Source organism: Babylonia areolata, chromosome 12 (genome assembly GCF_041734735.1).
Source record: "Babylonia areolata isolate BAREFJ2019XMU chromosome 12, ASM4173473v1, whole genome shotgun sequence".
NCBI classification, from domain to species: Eukaryota; Metazoa; Mollusca; class Gastropoda; order Neogastropoda; family Buccinidae; genus Babylonia; species Babylonia areolata.
The window spans coordinates 33482709-33499921 of NC_134887.1; the positions used below are offsets into that span (position 1 = coordinate 33482709).

Below are 17213 nucleotides of genomic sequence, written 5' to 3' on the forward strand. Positions count from 1 at the left end.
CACACACACACACACACACACACACACAGAGGTAGGTGTTGAAGACAGGAACAGAAGACAGAAAAACCAGGTCAGAAAATATTCCTTTCATGATACCTGAAAGCAGGGAAGAGGGGAAGAGGGAGGGTGGTATAGCAGGTGGGGGTGGGGGTGGGGGAGGAGAGTAATGGTGAGTTGGAGCAGGGGAGGGGAGGGGAGGGGAGGGGAGGGGGGGATGCAGGTAATAGGGGTCTGACTTCCAGGTTAATGAGGGAGGGACATGGAGGGAGAGAAGATGGATGTTGTAGGGATGACCAGGAGGGAAAAGAGAGAGAGAGAGAGAGAGAGAGAGAGAGAGAGAGAGATGGGGGTGAGGGGGGTGGGTGTTGGAGGGAGGAAGGAAGGTGGTAATGCTTTGAAAAGTTTATAGAAAAAGAGGGTGAGACTGAGAGAGAGAGAGAGAGAGAGAGAGAGAGAGAGTGTGTGTGTGTGTGTGTGTGTGTGTGAGTGAGTGAGTGAGTGAGTAAGTGAGTGTGTGTGTGTGTGTGTGTGTGTGTGTGTGTGTGTGTGTGTGAGTGAGTGAGTGAGTGAGTGAGTGAGTGAGTGTGTGTGTGTGTGTGTGTGTGTGTGTGTGTGTGAGAAAGTTTGACGGGGAAAAAAAAGTGTCTTGCCCAGGATACATCCCCACTCTCGGCCAAGAGGGCTTTAGGACAGTTGGCTTTGGGCTAGTCCTCAAAGGCCAACTAGCCCCCCCCTAGGGTTGCAGCACTGAGAGCCAGTGCGACTTGCCACCTAGTTTGAGTTTCATCGTCCCTCACAGAAGTCTGAGCTGTAAATGAAATCGCATTGCAGTTGAGAAACTGTGAGCTTACGCCAGTTTCTGGTACACATATTTGTATTTGTATTTCTTTTTATCACAACAGATTTCTCTGTGTGAAATTCGGGCTGCTCTCCCAAGGGAGAGCGCGTCGCTACACTACTGCGCCACCCATTTTTTTGTGTTTTTTCCTGCATGCAGTTTTATTTGTTTTTCCTATCGATGTGGATTTTTCTACAGAATTTTGCCAGGAACAACCCTTTTGTTGCCATGGGTTCTTTTACGTGTGCTAAGTGCATGCTGCACACGGGACCTAGGTTTATCGTCTCATCCGAATGACTAGCGTCCAGACCACCACTCAAGGTCTAGTGGAGGGGGAGAAAATATCGGCGGCTGAACCGTGATTCGAACCAGATTCTCTCGCTTCCTAGGCGGACGCGTTACCTCTAGGCCATCACTCCACTTATATTATACACCATCCAACACACATACAGCCAGACTTCACTTATGTGAGGCCTCCTGTGTGTCTGATAGTGGTGTCTGTGGCACACTGTCTGAAGGAGAGGGGGTGTTGATAGGGGGTTGGGGAGGGGCAGAGTTTGGGGGGTGGGGTGGGTTGGGTGGGGTGGGGGCATTAGTTCACATGAAATGGAAAATGTAGAAGTGTGTGTACGTGTAGATGTGTATGATTTGCTGTTAGTTGTGGGTTTCAGGTTCAGACTGTCAGACAAAATATATCCGCATTTTGCTAGCTGACTCACCGTCATGGATTTTAGAGTCAAGTGGACACAAGTGTGTTTGCTTGTTGTTTATTTTAAGATCTGTCCACTCTGAGTGATATTTAGATGTGTGTGTGTTGTGTCTATGTGTGCATGTGTGTGTGCTTGCGTGTGTGGGTGTCTGTGAGTGCGTGTGCGTGTGAGTGCATGCGTGTGTGCGCGCATGTGTGTGTGTGTGTGTGTTTCCTGCGCACACATGGTGATCCCCTCCCTCCCTCCCTCCGCTTGTTGCAGGGTCACCTGAAGGAGGGCTACGGGAAACTCATCGCCTGCTACTGCACTCTGCTCATACAGAAACTCACCTTCCACAGAAAGGTACGGTCTTCTGCTGCATGTGGGCAGAGACAGAGACAGAGAAAAGGGGAGAGAGAGAGAGAGAGGGAGAGGGAGGAGAAAAAGAGAGAGAGAGAGAGAGAGGGATGGGGGAGAGAGGGGGAGAGAGGGAGGGGGGAGAGAGAGAGGGATGGGAGAGAGAGAGAGAGAGAGCAGGAGAGACTCAGAGAGAGAGAGAGAGAGAGAGATATCAGTGCGAAGCTATAAGAAAAGGGGAAAAAGTGTGGCATTGTGGGAGGATGCTTTAAGGTAAATAACGATATGAGGATATATAAATGAGAGAGAGAGAGAGAATGTATTATGTCAAGTCAAAATTGAGGGTAAAAAAGTAAGCTCATGTTAATGTGTGTGCATGTGTATGTGTGTGTGTGTGTGTGCATGTTTAGGTGTGTATGTCTGTGTAGGAGTGTGCATTTTCTTAAAAAAAAAAAAAAAAAAAAAAATCAACAACAAAGAACGAAAAAACAACAACAAAAAACAAACAAAAAAACTAGCAAATTTATGAATTATCGGTACATGAAATATTTTTCAGTATGAAATTTTTAACTGCCAGTTCCTGTCTTGATTTTTATATAGAAAAAAAATCTACCTCTTGGCAAGTGTATAGCATTGTGATATAGTATGAAAAAAAGAAAAAAGGAATGGTTGTCTGTATGGGAATTATATTTTTATGTTATTTTTGTTTCCAGGATGTATCAGCAGCAAAAATCTGGAGTCTGATAATTTCATGGGTAACATTACTTGTTCCTGATATGTATGTTTTACAGTTTCCTCGGATACCAGGAAATCTGATGTTAACCGACGAACAATATTACAAAATATGTGGCGCTAATGTGGACAATTAGTAAGTTGTATGTGTGTATGTGACTGTGTGTTTGAGTAATTGCATGTGTGTGAGCGTGTGTGTGTGTGTGTGTGTGCGTGTGTGTGTGTGTGTGTGTGTGTGTTTCTATGTGTGTGTGAGTGAGTGTGAGTATGAGTTTGTGTGTAATCCGATAGATTATCATAATGTGTATAGCACAGTACCACAACCGGTTTTCTTGTCCATGTTTTTGTTTGTTAGCCAATGTCATTAGTCATCTTTGAACGTCTGTGAAAATGTGTCTCACAGACGCTTATCTGTGACACTTTTTCAGCTTTGAATTCTCAGCAGACATGCTGCTTTTGTCCACCATAAAATCTGTCTCAGGGACAGTAGTCTATGACACTGCTTCAGCTTTGAGTTCTCAATAGACATGCTGTACTTGTCTACCATAAAAAAGTGTCTCATGGACAGTTATCTATGACATTTGAGTTCTCAATAGACATGCTGTTTTTGTGCACCATAAAAAAGTGTCTCGTGGACAGTTATCTATGACACTTGAGTTCTCAATAGACATGCTGTTTTTGTGCACCATAAAAAAGTGTCTCATGGACAGTTATCTATGACACTTGAGTGCTCAATAGACATGCTGTTTTTGTGCACCATGAAAAAGTGTCTCATGGACAGTTATCTATGACACTGTTTCAGCTTTGAGTTCTCAGTAGACATGCTGTTTTTGTGCACCATAAAAAAAAGTGTCTCATGGACAGTTACCTGTGACACTGTTTCAGCTTTGAGCTCTCAGTAGACATGCTGTTTTTGTGCACCATAAAAAAGTGTCTCATGGACAGTTATCTATGACACTGTTTCAGCTTTGAGTTCTCAATAGACATGCTGTTTTTGTGCACCATAAAAAAGTGTCTCATGGACAGCTATCTGTGACACTGTTTCAGCTTTGAGTACTCAATAGACATGCTGTTTTTGTGCACCATAAAAAAAGTGTCTCATGGACAGTTATCTGTGGCACTGTTTCAGCATTGAATTCTCAATAGACATGCTGTTTTTGTGCACCATAAAAAATTGTCTCATGGACAGTTATCTATGACACTGTTTCAGCTTTGAGTTCTCAATAGACATGCTGTTTTTGTCCACCATGAAAAAGTGTCTCGTGGACAGTTATCTATGACACTGTTTCAGCTTTGAGTTCTCAATAGACATGCTGTTTTTGTGCACCATAAAAAAGTGTCTCATGGACAGTTATCTATGACACTGTTTCAGCTTTGAGTTCCCAATAGACATGCTGTTTTTGTGCACCATAAAAAAGTGTCTCATGGACAGTTATCTATGATACTGTTTCAGCTTTGAGTTCTCAATAGATATGCGGTTCTTGTCCACCATAAAAAAGTGTCTCATGGACAGTTATCTATGACACTGTTTCAGCTTTGAATTCTCAATAGACATGCTGTTTTTGTGCACCATAAAAAAGTGTCTCATGGACAGTTATCTATGATACTGTTTCAGCTTTGAGTTCTCAATATACATGCTGTTTTTGTCCACCATAAAATGTGTATCATAGACAGTTATCTATGACACTGTTTCAGCATTGAATTCTCAATAGACATGCAGGTTTTGTACACTATAAAATGTGTCTCAGGGACAGTTATCTATGGCTGTGTTTCAGCTTTGAATTCTCAATAGACTTGCTGTTTTTGTCCACCATAAAATGTGTATCATAGACAGTTATCTATGACACTGTTTCAGTTTTGAATTCTCAGTAGACATGCTGTTTTTGTCCACAGTAGAATGTGTCTCAGGGACAGTTATCTATGGCTCTGTTTCAGCTTTGAGTTCTCTATAGACATGCTGGATTACATGGAGGAGATCCTGAATCTGCAGCAGGCAGGTGAGTAGTTCTCCCCTCCCCTTCATGTACCTGTTCCCTGCAGTTTTAGTCACATGTTAACTCATTCAGTACGGCCAGTCCTCTCTTCTCCTCTACACAGACCCCTCGGATGTCCAGTGGGTGTCTGAATGACCCAACCTTTAGCTTCCGTCGTCAGAATTGTCAGTATTCTTTGTCAACATTCACCTCTTCAGTATAAGAGCGATCCGCTTGCGATATTTTGATGATGGTAATTGGGGTGAAACGCTGTTAACGTCGTCTCTTTCGCCGTTTCGTATGGAGAGAGTTAAATCCTTTTGGGCATCGTTTTGGAAAGTCTCAGTCAGTGGCTAAGTCTGCTGTAAAGAAATGACAGCCATGGTACAGTTTGTGGTTTTCATCTGAGCTGAAAAATACAATGATGGTTTGTTTGACTGTGAACAGAATATGGAGGTTTTCCAGAATTTTGACGAAATCAGGTTACTGTGATGATCTGAGGGAAGCCTTTTTTTTTTTTTGAAAGACGGATTAGTGATTAAAGTCTTCTGTAGTCCTGGTTAAAAAAAAAAAAAAGAAACAAAAAAAAAAGAAACAGGAAAGGCAAGGCCTTCAAGACTCACTTGTGATACACACTTAAAGAAAAAACAACAACAAAAAAACCTTTATACTTATAGAAATTAAAAATTAGTTTTTTGAAATGTGTTCTCTATTCATTATTATGATTATGTACAGCTTCGCGAAAAATAATAAGAAAAAAAGGCTTCAATGCAGATTCGAACCATGGATGTTAGGATCAAGAATGAGTGATTTTACCCACCGCGCTAACGCAGGTTCAATGCTGACGTTAAAAAATTATTATATGAGCATTTTCTTTTAGCGAACTAAATTAACAGCAGCAATCAAAGTCATAACGCCAAAATCATGTTATTTTGGTATATCTCAGGCATTCAACAATTTCTTTCAAGTCCGAGGTAAAGGAGACGTTATCATCACCTCAAAAACACTGCAATATAAATTATGTCTGTTTTTATAGATCTGCAGAGATCCGTGGTTGTCTTTCCGCTCACTGAGAAACTATGACACTGTCCATTCAATTTCTTTTTTCTGTTAATTCAAGTTAATTCAGTATCCACTTTATAAAACATTCATGTGCAGTAAACACGTCATTTATTATTTAAGAAATTCTTTTCGTTCGGCAGTAAAGGAGACGTTGCTGTCGCGTCAGACTTTGCACGTACGCACGCATGCACGCACAGAACTGTACACTATGATTGGTGTTGCACAGTGTTTGGATCCCTGGACATGTCACAGACCAACCCTCTCTCTCTCTCTCTCTCTCTCTCTCTCTCTCTCTCTCTCTCTCACACACACACACACACACACACACACACACACACACACACACAGAACTGTACACCACAGTTCATGTTGCACAGTGTTCACACCATGATTGGTGTTGCGCAGTGTTTGGATCCCTGGACATGTCACAGACCAACCCTCTCTCTCTCTCTCTCTCACATGCACATGCACACACATGCACAGAGAACTGTACACTACGGTTCATGTTGCACAGTGTTCACACCATGATTGGTGTTGTGCAGTGTTTGGATCCCTGGACATGTCGCGGGCCAACTCCATGACGAACGCGGGGCAGTGCCGCCTGGCTCCCCTCATCCTGTGCATCCTGGACTCCTGCCAGCTGTACGACTACCTGGTCCGCTCCCTCTTCAACCTACACTCCAGTGAGTCTGTGTGTGTGTGTGTGTGTGTGTGTGTGTGTGTGTGTGCACAAAGCTCTTGGTGGACTGCTTGCATAGCGCTGACACGTCCGCCAAGGCAGCTAGAGAATCTGAGCGCACTGGTTCAAATCCCACATTCGCCAGTAGCCCCCCCTCTCCCGCCCCCTGCCCCGCTCCCTCTCCCCGGTCCCCTCCCTCCTTCAGATCTTTAGTGTTGGTCTGGACGTTAGTCATTTGATGAGACGATAAACTGAGGTCTCATTTGTAGCGTGCACTTTGCGCATGTAAAAGAAGCCACAGCGACAAAAGGGTTCCTGATTGGACTCGTGCATGTGTACCATTTTGGATGAACTGTATTTGTTGCAGAAAAATATCAGAATCAGTAACTGTTTTGGATGTTAGGCCGCTGTTTATGTGTTGTGTGGAGAAAATGGTGGCACCTTTTTTCGGGAGTGGACAGACCCGACGATGGATGGAAAGTTGTAACCTGATCAGCGTTGTTGCTCTCTCTGCTGGTGTGAATTTGCTATCAGCAATGGTGGTCCGGGATGATTGTCATTGTCGCAATGACGCGGTGACTGTGTGTGCTGAGAGAGAGGTTTTCTTTCTGACAGTGACTGTGTTCATTCGTTCTTTTGTTTTTAACGGCTGTCCGCAGTTGTGATTTTTGACGAAAATCCACCACCTCCCCTTCCCCACCCGGCCCCTCCCTCATGTGACATGTAATCACTTCTTTCCCTATTCCTCTCTCCTTGGTTTGCATGGGAAAAAAAAAATCAAAATAAAATAACTAATAACTGGTAAAATTGCAGCAGAGAGCCACCTAGTACCTGGGCTCCTAATTCAGGTCTGAACTGTTTCAAACATAAATTGATTGTCATATAAAGCATTTCCAGTGGGAACAGATGGAACTGTAGATTTTGTAATCAAACGAGGTAAAAGTGTTTTCAGCTGATCACATTCATAGATGATGTACATGGTAGTAACTGCACTGCCACAAATGCAAGTCACTTTAGAAATCAGTTTTGTTTTTATAGCGTCCAGTCATAGCCTCAGTGTAAAACTGAGCCTTCTGTTACTGCTGTGGTGACTGTGTGTGCTGAGACAGATGTTTGTGACGGTGATGTGTGCTGAGAGAGATGTTTTTGATGGTGATGTGTGGTGACGGTGATGTGTGCTGAGAGAGATGTTTGTGACGGTGATGTGTGCTGAGAGAGATGTTTTTGACGGTGATGTGTGCTGAGAGAGATGTTAGTGACGGTGATGTGTGCTGAGAGAGATGTTTGTGACGGTGATGTTTGTGACGGTGATGTGTGCTGAGAGAGATGTTTGTGACGGTGATGTGTGCTGAGAGAGATGTTTGTGATGGTGATGTCTGCTGAGAGATGTTTGTGACGGTGATGTTTGTGGTGGTGATGTGTGCTGAGAGAGATGTTTGTGATGGTGATGTTTGTGATGGTGATGTGTGCTGAGAGAGATGTTAGTGACGGTGATGTGTGCTGAGAGAGATGTTTGTGACGGTGATGTTTGTGGTGGTGATGTGTGCTGAGAGAGATGTTTGTGATAGTGATGTTTGTGGTGGTGATGTGTGCTGAGAGAGATGTTTGTGACGGTGATGTGTGCCGAGAGAGATGTTTGTGACGGTGATGTTTGTGATGGTGATGTGTGCTGAGAGAGATGTTTGTGATGGTGATGTTTGTGACGGTGATGTGTGCTGAGAGAGATGTTAGTGACGGTGATGTGTGCTGAGAGAGATGTTTGTGACGGTGATGTGTGCTGAGAGAGATGTTTGTGACGGTGATGTTTGTGATGGTGATGTGTGCTGAGAGAGATGTTTGTGACGGTGATGTGTGCTGAGAGAGATGTTTGTGACGGTGATGTTTGTGATGGTGATGTGTGCTGAGAGAGATGTTTGTGACGGTGATGTGTGCTGAGAGAGATGTTTGTGACGGTGATGTGTGCTGAGAGAGATGTTTGTGACGGTGATGTGTGCCGAGAGAGATGTTTGTGACAGTGATGTGTGCTGAGAGAGATGTTTGTGATGGTGATGTGTGTTGAGAGAGATGTTTGTGATGGTGATGTGTGCTGAGAGAGATGTTTGTGACGGTGATGTGTGCTGAGAGAGATGTTTGTGACGGTGATGTGTGCTGAGAGAGATGTTTGTGACGGTGATGTGTGCCGAGAAAGATGTTTATGATGGTGATGTTTGTTGACGGTGCTTGGCAGATGTGGTGTAGCGTATATGGATTTGTCCGAATGCAGTGACGCCTCCTTGAGCTACTGATACTGAAACTGAAACTGTGACGGTGATGTGTGCTGAGAGAGATGTTTGTCTCTGTATGGTGATGTGTGCTGAGAGAGATGTTTGTCTCTGTATGGTGATGTGTGCTGAGAGAGATGTTTGTCTCTGTATGGTGATGTGTGCTGAGAGAGATGTTTGTCTCTGTATGGTGATGTGTGATGAGAGAGATGTTTGTCTCTGTATGGTGATGTGTGATGAGAGAGATGTTTGTCTCTGTATGGTGATGTGTGATGAGAGAGATGCTTGTCTCTGTATGGTGATGTGTGATGAGAGAGATGCTTGTCTCTGTATGGTGATGTGTGATGAGAGAGATGTTTGTCTCTGTATGGTGATGTGTGATGAGAGAGATGTTTGTCTCTGTATGGTGATGTGTGATGAGAGAGATGTTTGTCTCTGTATGGTGATGTGTGATGAGAGAGATGTTTGTCTCTGTATGGTGATGTGTGATGAGAGAGATGTTTGTCTCTGTATGGTGATGTGTGATGAGAGAGATGTTTGTCTCTGTATGGTGATGTGTGATGAGAGAGATGTTTGTCTCTGTATGGTGATGTGTGCTGAGAGAGATGTTTGTCTCTGTATGGTGATGTGTGCTGAGAGAGATGTTTGTCTCTGTATGGTGATGTGTGCTGAGAGAGATGTTTGTCTCTGTATGGTGATGTGTGCTGAGAGAGATGCTTGTCTCTGTCACGGCCTGTCTAGTCAGTGGGAAGGGTGAGTATGGACTGTGGAGGTGACATAAGGTGTGGGCGACATTCGGGGGATGGTTTGGTCAGGTCCTTCATTCTTGCCGGGTGATGGGAGGCTTTCCACTCACTGTTCAGCTCTCTCTCTCTCTCTCTCTCTCTCTCTCTCTCTCTCTTACCCCTGTCTCACTGTTAATCTCCTTGTGTCTTTGTTCTTGTCTGCCCCTACCCATTCATTCCTCTGTTGCAGCTGTGAAAATCTCTTACAATCGGTCTTTTACAGATGATTATATATATATATATTTTTAAAGATTCTTGCCTAATTCTGTGATTCCTCTGCATTGGCTGTGACAAACACTTGGTACAGCTCTGCAAGCATGTAAAGATTAAAAAAAATTTTTTTTTTTTTGATTCTGATGATTATTTGTCATTTTAATGAGTTGATCTGATGCATTTAACAATACCTGGTAGTTGTTTTTAGACATCTGCAGCTCAGAAACATGCAGTTGTGGTACATAATTAGTGCAGAATATTTTAGGTGTATTGAGATGTGTTTTCAGGTCAGTATCACTATCAGCAGAGGCACAGGATCTGTCAACTACTGTTTGTAATGAAGGCAGAGTACCTAGCCATGTTTCCACTCAAAGTGTATGGACAGAACCATTGGGAATGTGTGTAGATGAAGGCAGAGTACCTAGCCATGATTCCACTCAAAGTGTATGGACAGAACCATTGGGAATGTGTGTAGATGAAGGCAAAGAACCTAGCCATGATTCCACTCAAAGTGTATGGACAGAACCATTGGGAATGTGTGTAGATGAAGGCAAAGAACCTAGCCATGATTCCACTCAAAGTGTATGGACAGAACCATTGGGAATGTGTGTAGATGAAGGCAGAGTACCTAGCCATGATTCCACTCAAAGTGTATGGACAGAACCATTGGGAATGTGTGTAGATGAAGGCAAAGAACCTAGCCATGATTCCACTCAAAGTGTATGGACAGAACCATTGGGAATGTGTGTAGATGAAGGCAGAGTACCTAGCCATGATTCCACTCAAAGTGTTTGGACAGAACCATTGGGAATGTGCATGACCTTTCAGGAAAACAGTGGACTCTGTGTTCTGTAGCAGAGTGCCGAGTAGCAAAGTGAAGCTTCACTGACTACTGCTTTCCAGCTGAAGTCATTACTGGGCAGGGTGATCTTAGCAGTGCTGAGTTTGCTTGACATTCAGAATGTCCCTAAATCAAAGCTCACTTTGTAGATTTTGGAAAATTCTTAATCCATTTAGCCCGGCCCTGCACCCAAGCATTGCTCTGGGTTCAAAATTTGTCTCATGGAAAAGTTTTTCACGTTCCTACATATGCATTGATTGTAAGGAAGGGGAGCTAATTTCTACAGTATTTCTGGATGTGTCCACATGTGATCTAGAGGAAAAAAACAGTTAGTTTTCTGCTTTTTCTCTGCATCAGTATGGCGTGGAAGGCTGTGAACTCCCCAGGTTTGAATGGGTTAATGTTAAGCAAGACTTAGCGCTGCCAAGATCACTCACTCACTCATCCCAGTGCTGCAGAGTTGTGTGTTGTAACAGCCACCTGGACTTTGAACAGGCGGACTGGGAGCTGTTCCATATTTGAGATATAATGTTTTTTTCTCTTTCAAACAGACATTGAAAATTTCTTTCTTTTTAAAAAGAAAATTGGGCTGTCATTTGGTGTGCTGAGAGAAGCTGACCTGCTGCTATAACATAAGTGACTGTATTTGCACAAGGCACACATACCTAAGAGCAAATGCGAATGCTTTTTAACTCTTTCCATACAAATGGCGAAAGAGACGATGTTAACAGCGTTTCACCCCTAATTACCATCATCAAAATATTGCAAGCGGAAGGCTCTTATACTGAAGACGTGAATGTTGACAAAGAATACCACAATTCTGACGATGGAAGCTAAAGGTTGGGTCATTCAGACACCCACTGGACATCTGAGGGGTTTGTGTAGAGGAGAAGAGAGGATTGGCCGTACTGAGTGAGTTAAGAAGACTGTCAGAATTGTGCTGCTGAAGTTTACACCACTGAAAGGTGAATTTGTGAGGAATGAGTTTGAACCAATGGGAAAGGATTTAGTTGACGATCTGTCTGTTTTTTGTTTTTTCTTTTAGCCTTCGTCGGTGATTGTCTTGGGCACGGTCTGTCTGTCTGTTTCTGTCAGTCTGTCTGTGTTTTTGTTTTCTCTAGGTTTTTTGTGCTTTGTATTCTTTCTTTTTTTCTTTTTATTTCTTTCTTTATGAAAAAAAACAACAACAGTGTGTGTGTGTGTTTTTTTTTTGTGTGTGTGTGTGTGTGTGTGTGTGTGTGTGTGTGAGTGAGTGAGGTGGAAAGAGAGAGAGAGAGAGAGAGAGAGAGAGAGAGAGAGAGAGAGTCTGTGTGTTTGTGTGTGCACTTCTCTTTCTGTGTGTGTGGTTTTTTTTGTTTTTTGTTTTTGTGTTGTTTTTTTCCCCCACAGTGGGATCTTTGAACTCCTCTTTTGCAATCCCCCCACACCTCCCTCCAGTTTCACACCCTTTCCTTTCATACTTCTTTTTTTTAATGGTCTCATTTGGGATAAAGTGACAGAAGGAGGGTTTGATGTATCAGGCTGTGTATCAAGGCTCTTTATCATCCTGCTTGCTAGATGTTTTTCGTTTATGGAAAGAAAGTATCTTTCAGTTGCTGGGGTTTCTGACTTATTATTTATTCCTTTTTATTTATTTATTTATTTTTTAATCTATCCTTTTGCTACTTAAAAAAAAGACGCCCCCCCAAAAACAAAAACAAAAACAAAAAAACCACAAAAAACACACACAAAAAACCACAAAAAAACCCCCAACAAACAAACAAACAAAACCCCCCAGAAAAACAGACATACTCTCTAGTTGGTTACTTAACTTAGATTTAAGTCTGGTTCAGTATAACGCAGTTGGTGCAATGTAATGAATGTGTTATATGACTCTAGAGTGCTACATACAGTGCATTGCTGTGCAATACAGTGCAATACAATGCAAGATAATGCAGCGAATGCAGTTCACTGATGATACCATGTAACACAAAACAGCACATGGGCTGTGTTTCAGTACACCACAGTATATAATGCGATGTACTGGAATGCAGTGCAGTATGATACAGTGCAGTGCAGTGCAGTGCAGTCAAATACAGTATAGTATACAGTGTAGGTTACCTTGCAGTATTAGTTTATGTTGGATGTTTTGTATGTCAGTCATGGGATTACATTTTGTTGCCTTGAAAATAATTTCCTTTGTGATGTGCAAGAAAAGTACCTCTGGCTTTCACTTTGGCTTTTTGACTCACTTGTGTAAACAAAGTGAGTCTACGTTTTTAACCCAGTGTTCGGTTGTCTGTGTGTGTGTGTGTGTGTGTGTGTGTGTGTGTGTGTGTGTGTGTGTGTGTGTGTGTGTGTGTGTGTGCATGGTTAACTTTAACATTGCCATTTTCTCTGGAAATACTTTGTCTGTCAATATCAAAATTGGCTTAAACATAGTATGAAAAAAAATCTTCACAGTCATACCAATAGCAGGTATTAATTCTCCGGAATTAAGCCATAGTTCCAAATTGTTAACAGTTTATTTCGTTGAGATTAGTTCCGAAATCCGAAAATTCTAAATCTGCTTTCCACTGAGTTTGGCCGATTAGAAGGTAGGTTGTTTTCGAAGACAACATGACCTCGTGTTTCTTGTTCACGATTAAAAGGAAAGAAATACAAATTCTGGACAGAACACATACATTAATACTAACTACACCATCGACATGTTTACTGAAATTTAGTCATTTGACGTCAGATGTGCCACAGCCTTGGGGAGTAGTCTGCTTGCATCAGAACTGAACATGCATGGTTTGATCCTGCGCTGGCATGCCTTTTTAAAAAAAATTATTTAAAAAGAACTTTTTTCTCTCAAGCTTATCTATCATACTTAATACAGAGCACTTTTCAACGATTTTTTAAATCGCTTTTTTTTTCTCCTCATGATTCCTTTAGTGGATAAAGCGCCAAGCACAAGTGAGTCTTGAAGGCTTTGTCTCTTGTTTCTGAATGTGACATCTTGGATTGGTCTGGGTGGTATTCTGAGGTGAGAGGTCTGGGGCTGTTAATGTGTGTGTGTGTGTGTGTGTGTGTGTGTGTGTGTGTGTGTGTGTGTGTGTGTGTGTGTGTGTGTGTGTGTGTGAAATTTCCTTTGTGTACTTTCTGAATGGCTTTGGGGAAGTCTGTGAAATTGATAATGAGTGAGTGAGTGAATGAATGAGTGAATGTGTATGTGTGTATGTGTGTGAAATTTTGTGTGTTCTGTTAATTGCTCCTGGGAAGTCTGAAATTGACAGCGTGCATGTGTGTGTTTGTGCATGCATGCGTGCGTGCGTGCGTGCGTGCATGCGTGTGTGTGTGTGTCTGTGTGTGTGTGTGTTAAGTTAAATAATTTTTGTTTTTTTTGTTTTTTGTGTCCTCCTCTAGTGCTGACAGTTGTGAAAGGAAAGATTTTGTTTACTGATGTATCAAGGGCGAAATGCATGCTGTTGGGAATTGACTTTCTTACTTGTCAGTCATAGTTATATCTGTTCACATTTCTGGTACACTGCTAGCCAGAACATGATGGAGAGAGTAGGGCATTTTGAATATTAACTTTTGTTAATTTGAGGTTTGTTGCTGATGAACTGTTCATCTCTTGGCAGGTCTTCCGCCAGACACATTATCAGGGCATCGAGAAAGATTTCTTCAGTGTTACAGAAGGTGGGTGCCGTTCTTTGCTGGATTAACTCTTTCCACCGACGGGTGCAATAGCCGAATGGTTAAAGCGTTGGACTTTCAATCTGAGGGTCCCGGGTTCGAATCATGGTGACGGCGCCTGGTGGGTAAAGGGTGGAGATTTTTACGATCTCCCAGGTCAACATATGTGCAGACCTGCTAGTGCCTGAACCCCCTTCGTGTGTATATGCAAGCAGAAGATCAAATACGCACGTTAAAGATCCTGTAATCCATGTCAGCGTTCCGTGGGTTATGGAAACAAGAACATACCCAGCATGCACACCCCCGAAAACGGAGTATGGCTGCCTACATGGCGGGGTAAAAACGGTCATACACGTAAAAGCCCACTCGTGTGCATACGAGTGAACGCAGAAGAAGAAGAAGAACTCTTTCCACCACACAGCTACGTGCCTGCTACAACGCCCCTGGCCCAGCACCACATGAGGCCATTGCAGTAAAAAGTAGGGTTGTTCACTGAAACAGCAAATATCAGTGGAAAATTCTTGCTTTAATTGGTCATGCAAAGCTTCGTTTTTATGCTTCTGGAATCCATAAATGGCTTCAGTTTAGAACACCGACTGTACCAAGCAAGAATAATCGGAATTAGAATAGTGTATTGGTACAGGATTAATCATATCAGGTCCACAGGTGATGTAATTATGTTACGAGTTTACTTTTACCTGGAGGAGAATGAGTTTGGTGGGTATCTCATGTGAGTTTTGAAGACATTGCCTCTTTTTTCTCGTTTTTTTTATTTTTTATGTATTCGTATGACATATTTTAAAGCAAAGTTTGGCAAATGTCAGTGATTTTTTTTTTTTTTTGACAGGTTGAAAGAATTTTATCATTGATGTGGATGATGTTGTTGTTTTTTTCTTTCTTTCTTTTGACAGGTTGAAGGAATTTTATCACAAATGTGGGAACCTGCAGTATTTCAAACACCTTGTGCAAGTGCCATCATTACCAGACGTGAGTTGAGAGAGAGACAGAGACAGAGAGAGAGACAGAGGGAGGGAGGTAGAGACGGAGGGGTGGGAGATAGATAGATAGATGGAGAGAGAGAGAGAGAGAGAGAGAGAGAGAGAGAGAGAGAGAGAGAGAGAGGTGTGTGTGTGTATGTGTGTGTGCTAATGTCGATGATGATGTGGACGGTATCCTTCCAGCTTTCTGTTGGCATCCGACTTCTGTCAAATTATTATTATTATTATTATTATTATTATTATTATTATTATTATTTCTACTTTATTATTATTGTTATTATTATTATCATTGTTATGATGTTAATGTTGATGACGATGATGACATGGATGGCACAGGACCCTCCCAACTTCCAGGTGGCGTCAGACTTCTGTAATATTACTATTGTTGTTGTTGTTATTGTTATCATTTTTATGATGTTAACAACGATGATGATGATGACATGGATTACACAGGACCATTCCAACTTCCTGGTGGCATCAGATTTCTGTAATGTTATTATTGTTGTTGTCATTATTATCATATTTATGATGTTAACGGCAATGCCGATGATGACATGGATGGCACAGGACCCTCCCAACTTCCTGGTGGCTGTCAGACTTCTTGAAAAATATTATTGTTGTTGTCATTATTATCATATTTATGATGTTAACGGCAATGCCGATGATGACATGGATGGCACAGGACCCTCCCAACTTCCTGGTGGCTGTCAGACTTCTTGAAAAATATTATTGTTGTTGTTGTCATTATTGACTCACTTGTGTAAACAAAGTGAGTCTGTGTTTTAACCTGGTGTTCGGTTGTCTGTGTGTGTGTGTGTGTGTGTGTGTGTGTCTGTGTCTGTGTGTCTGTGGTAAACTTTAACATTGACATTTTCTCTGCAAATACTTTGTCAGTTGACACCAAATTTGGCATAAAAATAGGAAAAATTCAGTTCTTTCCAGTCATCTTGTTTAAAACAATATTGCACCTCTGGGATGGGCACAAAAAAATAAAAATAGAAGCCAAATTATATGCAAACTGCATTTACTGTTATATTTATTGTATTCTTTAAACTTGGCACTTTGACCTCTTATTCTGACACAACAACAAGAGGAGTCATTATTATCATTTTTTGTTCAAACAGGAACTTCTTTTGCTAAGCATGGAATTTTTATTTATTTTGCAAACGTTTTGGTGCAGATAGTAAAGAAGGGAAATTACTCTGTAATTAATGCTAGGGGACTTAATTTATCACAAGTGAGTCTTGAAGGCCTTGCCTCTCTTGTTATCATTGTTATGATGTTAACGATGATGACGACGATGACATGGATGGCACAGGACCCTCCCAACTTCCTGGTGGTGTCAGACTTCTTGAAAAATATTATTGTTGTTGTCATTATTATCATTGTTATGATGTTAACGATGATGACGACGATGACATGGATGGCACAGGACCCTCCCAACTTCCTGGTGGTGTCAGACTTCTGTAATGTTATTATTGTTGTTGTTGTCATTGTTATGATGTTAATGTAGATGACGACAATGACATGGATGGCACAGGACCCTCCCAACTTCCTGGTGGCGTCAGACTTCTTGAAAAATATTATTGTTGTTGTCATTATTATCATTGTTATGATGTTAATGTAGATGACGACAATGACATGGATGGCACAGGACCCTCCCAACTTCCTGGTGGCGTCAGACTTCTTGAAAAATATTATTGTTGTTGTTGTCATTATTATCATTGTTATGATGTTAACGATGATGACGACAATGGCATGAATGGCACAGGACCCTCCCAACGTCCTGGTGGCGTCAGACTTCTTGTTGTAATGTTGTTATTATTGTTGTTGTTGTCATTGTTATGATGTTAACGATGATGACGACAATGGCATGGATGGCACAGGACCCTCCCAACTGGTGGCGTCAGACTTCTGTAATGTTATTATTATTGTTGTTGTTGTCATTGTTATGATGTTAATGTTGATGACGATGATGACATGGATTACACAGGACCATTCCAACTTCCTGGTGGCATCAGATTTCTGTAATTTTATTGTTGTTGTTGTCATTATTATCATATTTATGATGTTAACGGCAATGACGATGATGATATGGATGGCACAGGACCCTCCCAACTTCCTG

General features: G+C 41.9%; 1 protein-coding gene across 5 annotated transcripts in view; it reads left to right on the forward strand.

Annotated features, from left to right (window-relative positions):
- LOC143288554 (huntingtin-interacting protein 1-like) overlaps window positions 1-17213 on the forward strand; it is a 108560-nt gene that overhangs the window by 40614 nt on the left and 50733 nt on the right. For all 5 annotated transcript variants that reach the window (XM_076597149.1, XM_076597150.1, XM_076597152.1 and 2 more), the window contains exons 5-10: window positions 1810-1890; window positions 2676-2752; window positions 4552-4613; window positions 6194-6334; window positions 14036-14093; window positions 15002-15077. In XM_076597149.1, the coding sequence (XP_076453264.1) occupies window positions 1810-1890; window positions 2676-2752; window positions 4552-4613; window positions 6194-6334; window positions 14036-14093; window positions 15002-15077 (495 nt within the window). The remainder of the gene's footprint in view (window positions 1-1809; window positions 1891-2675; window positions 2753-4551; window positions 4614-6193; window positions 6335-14035; window positions 14094-15001; window positions 15078-17213) is intronic.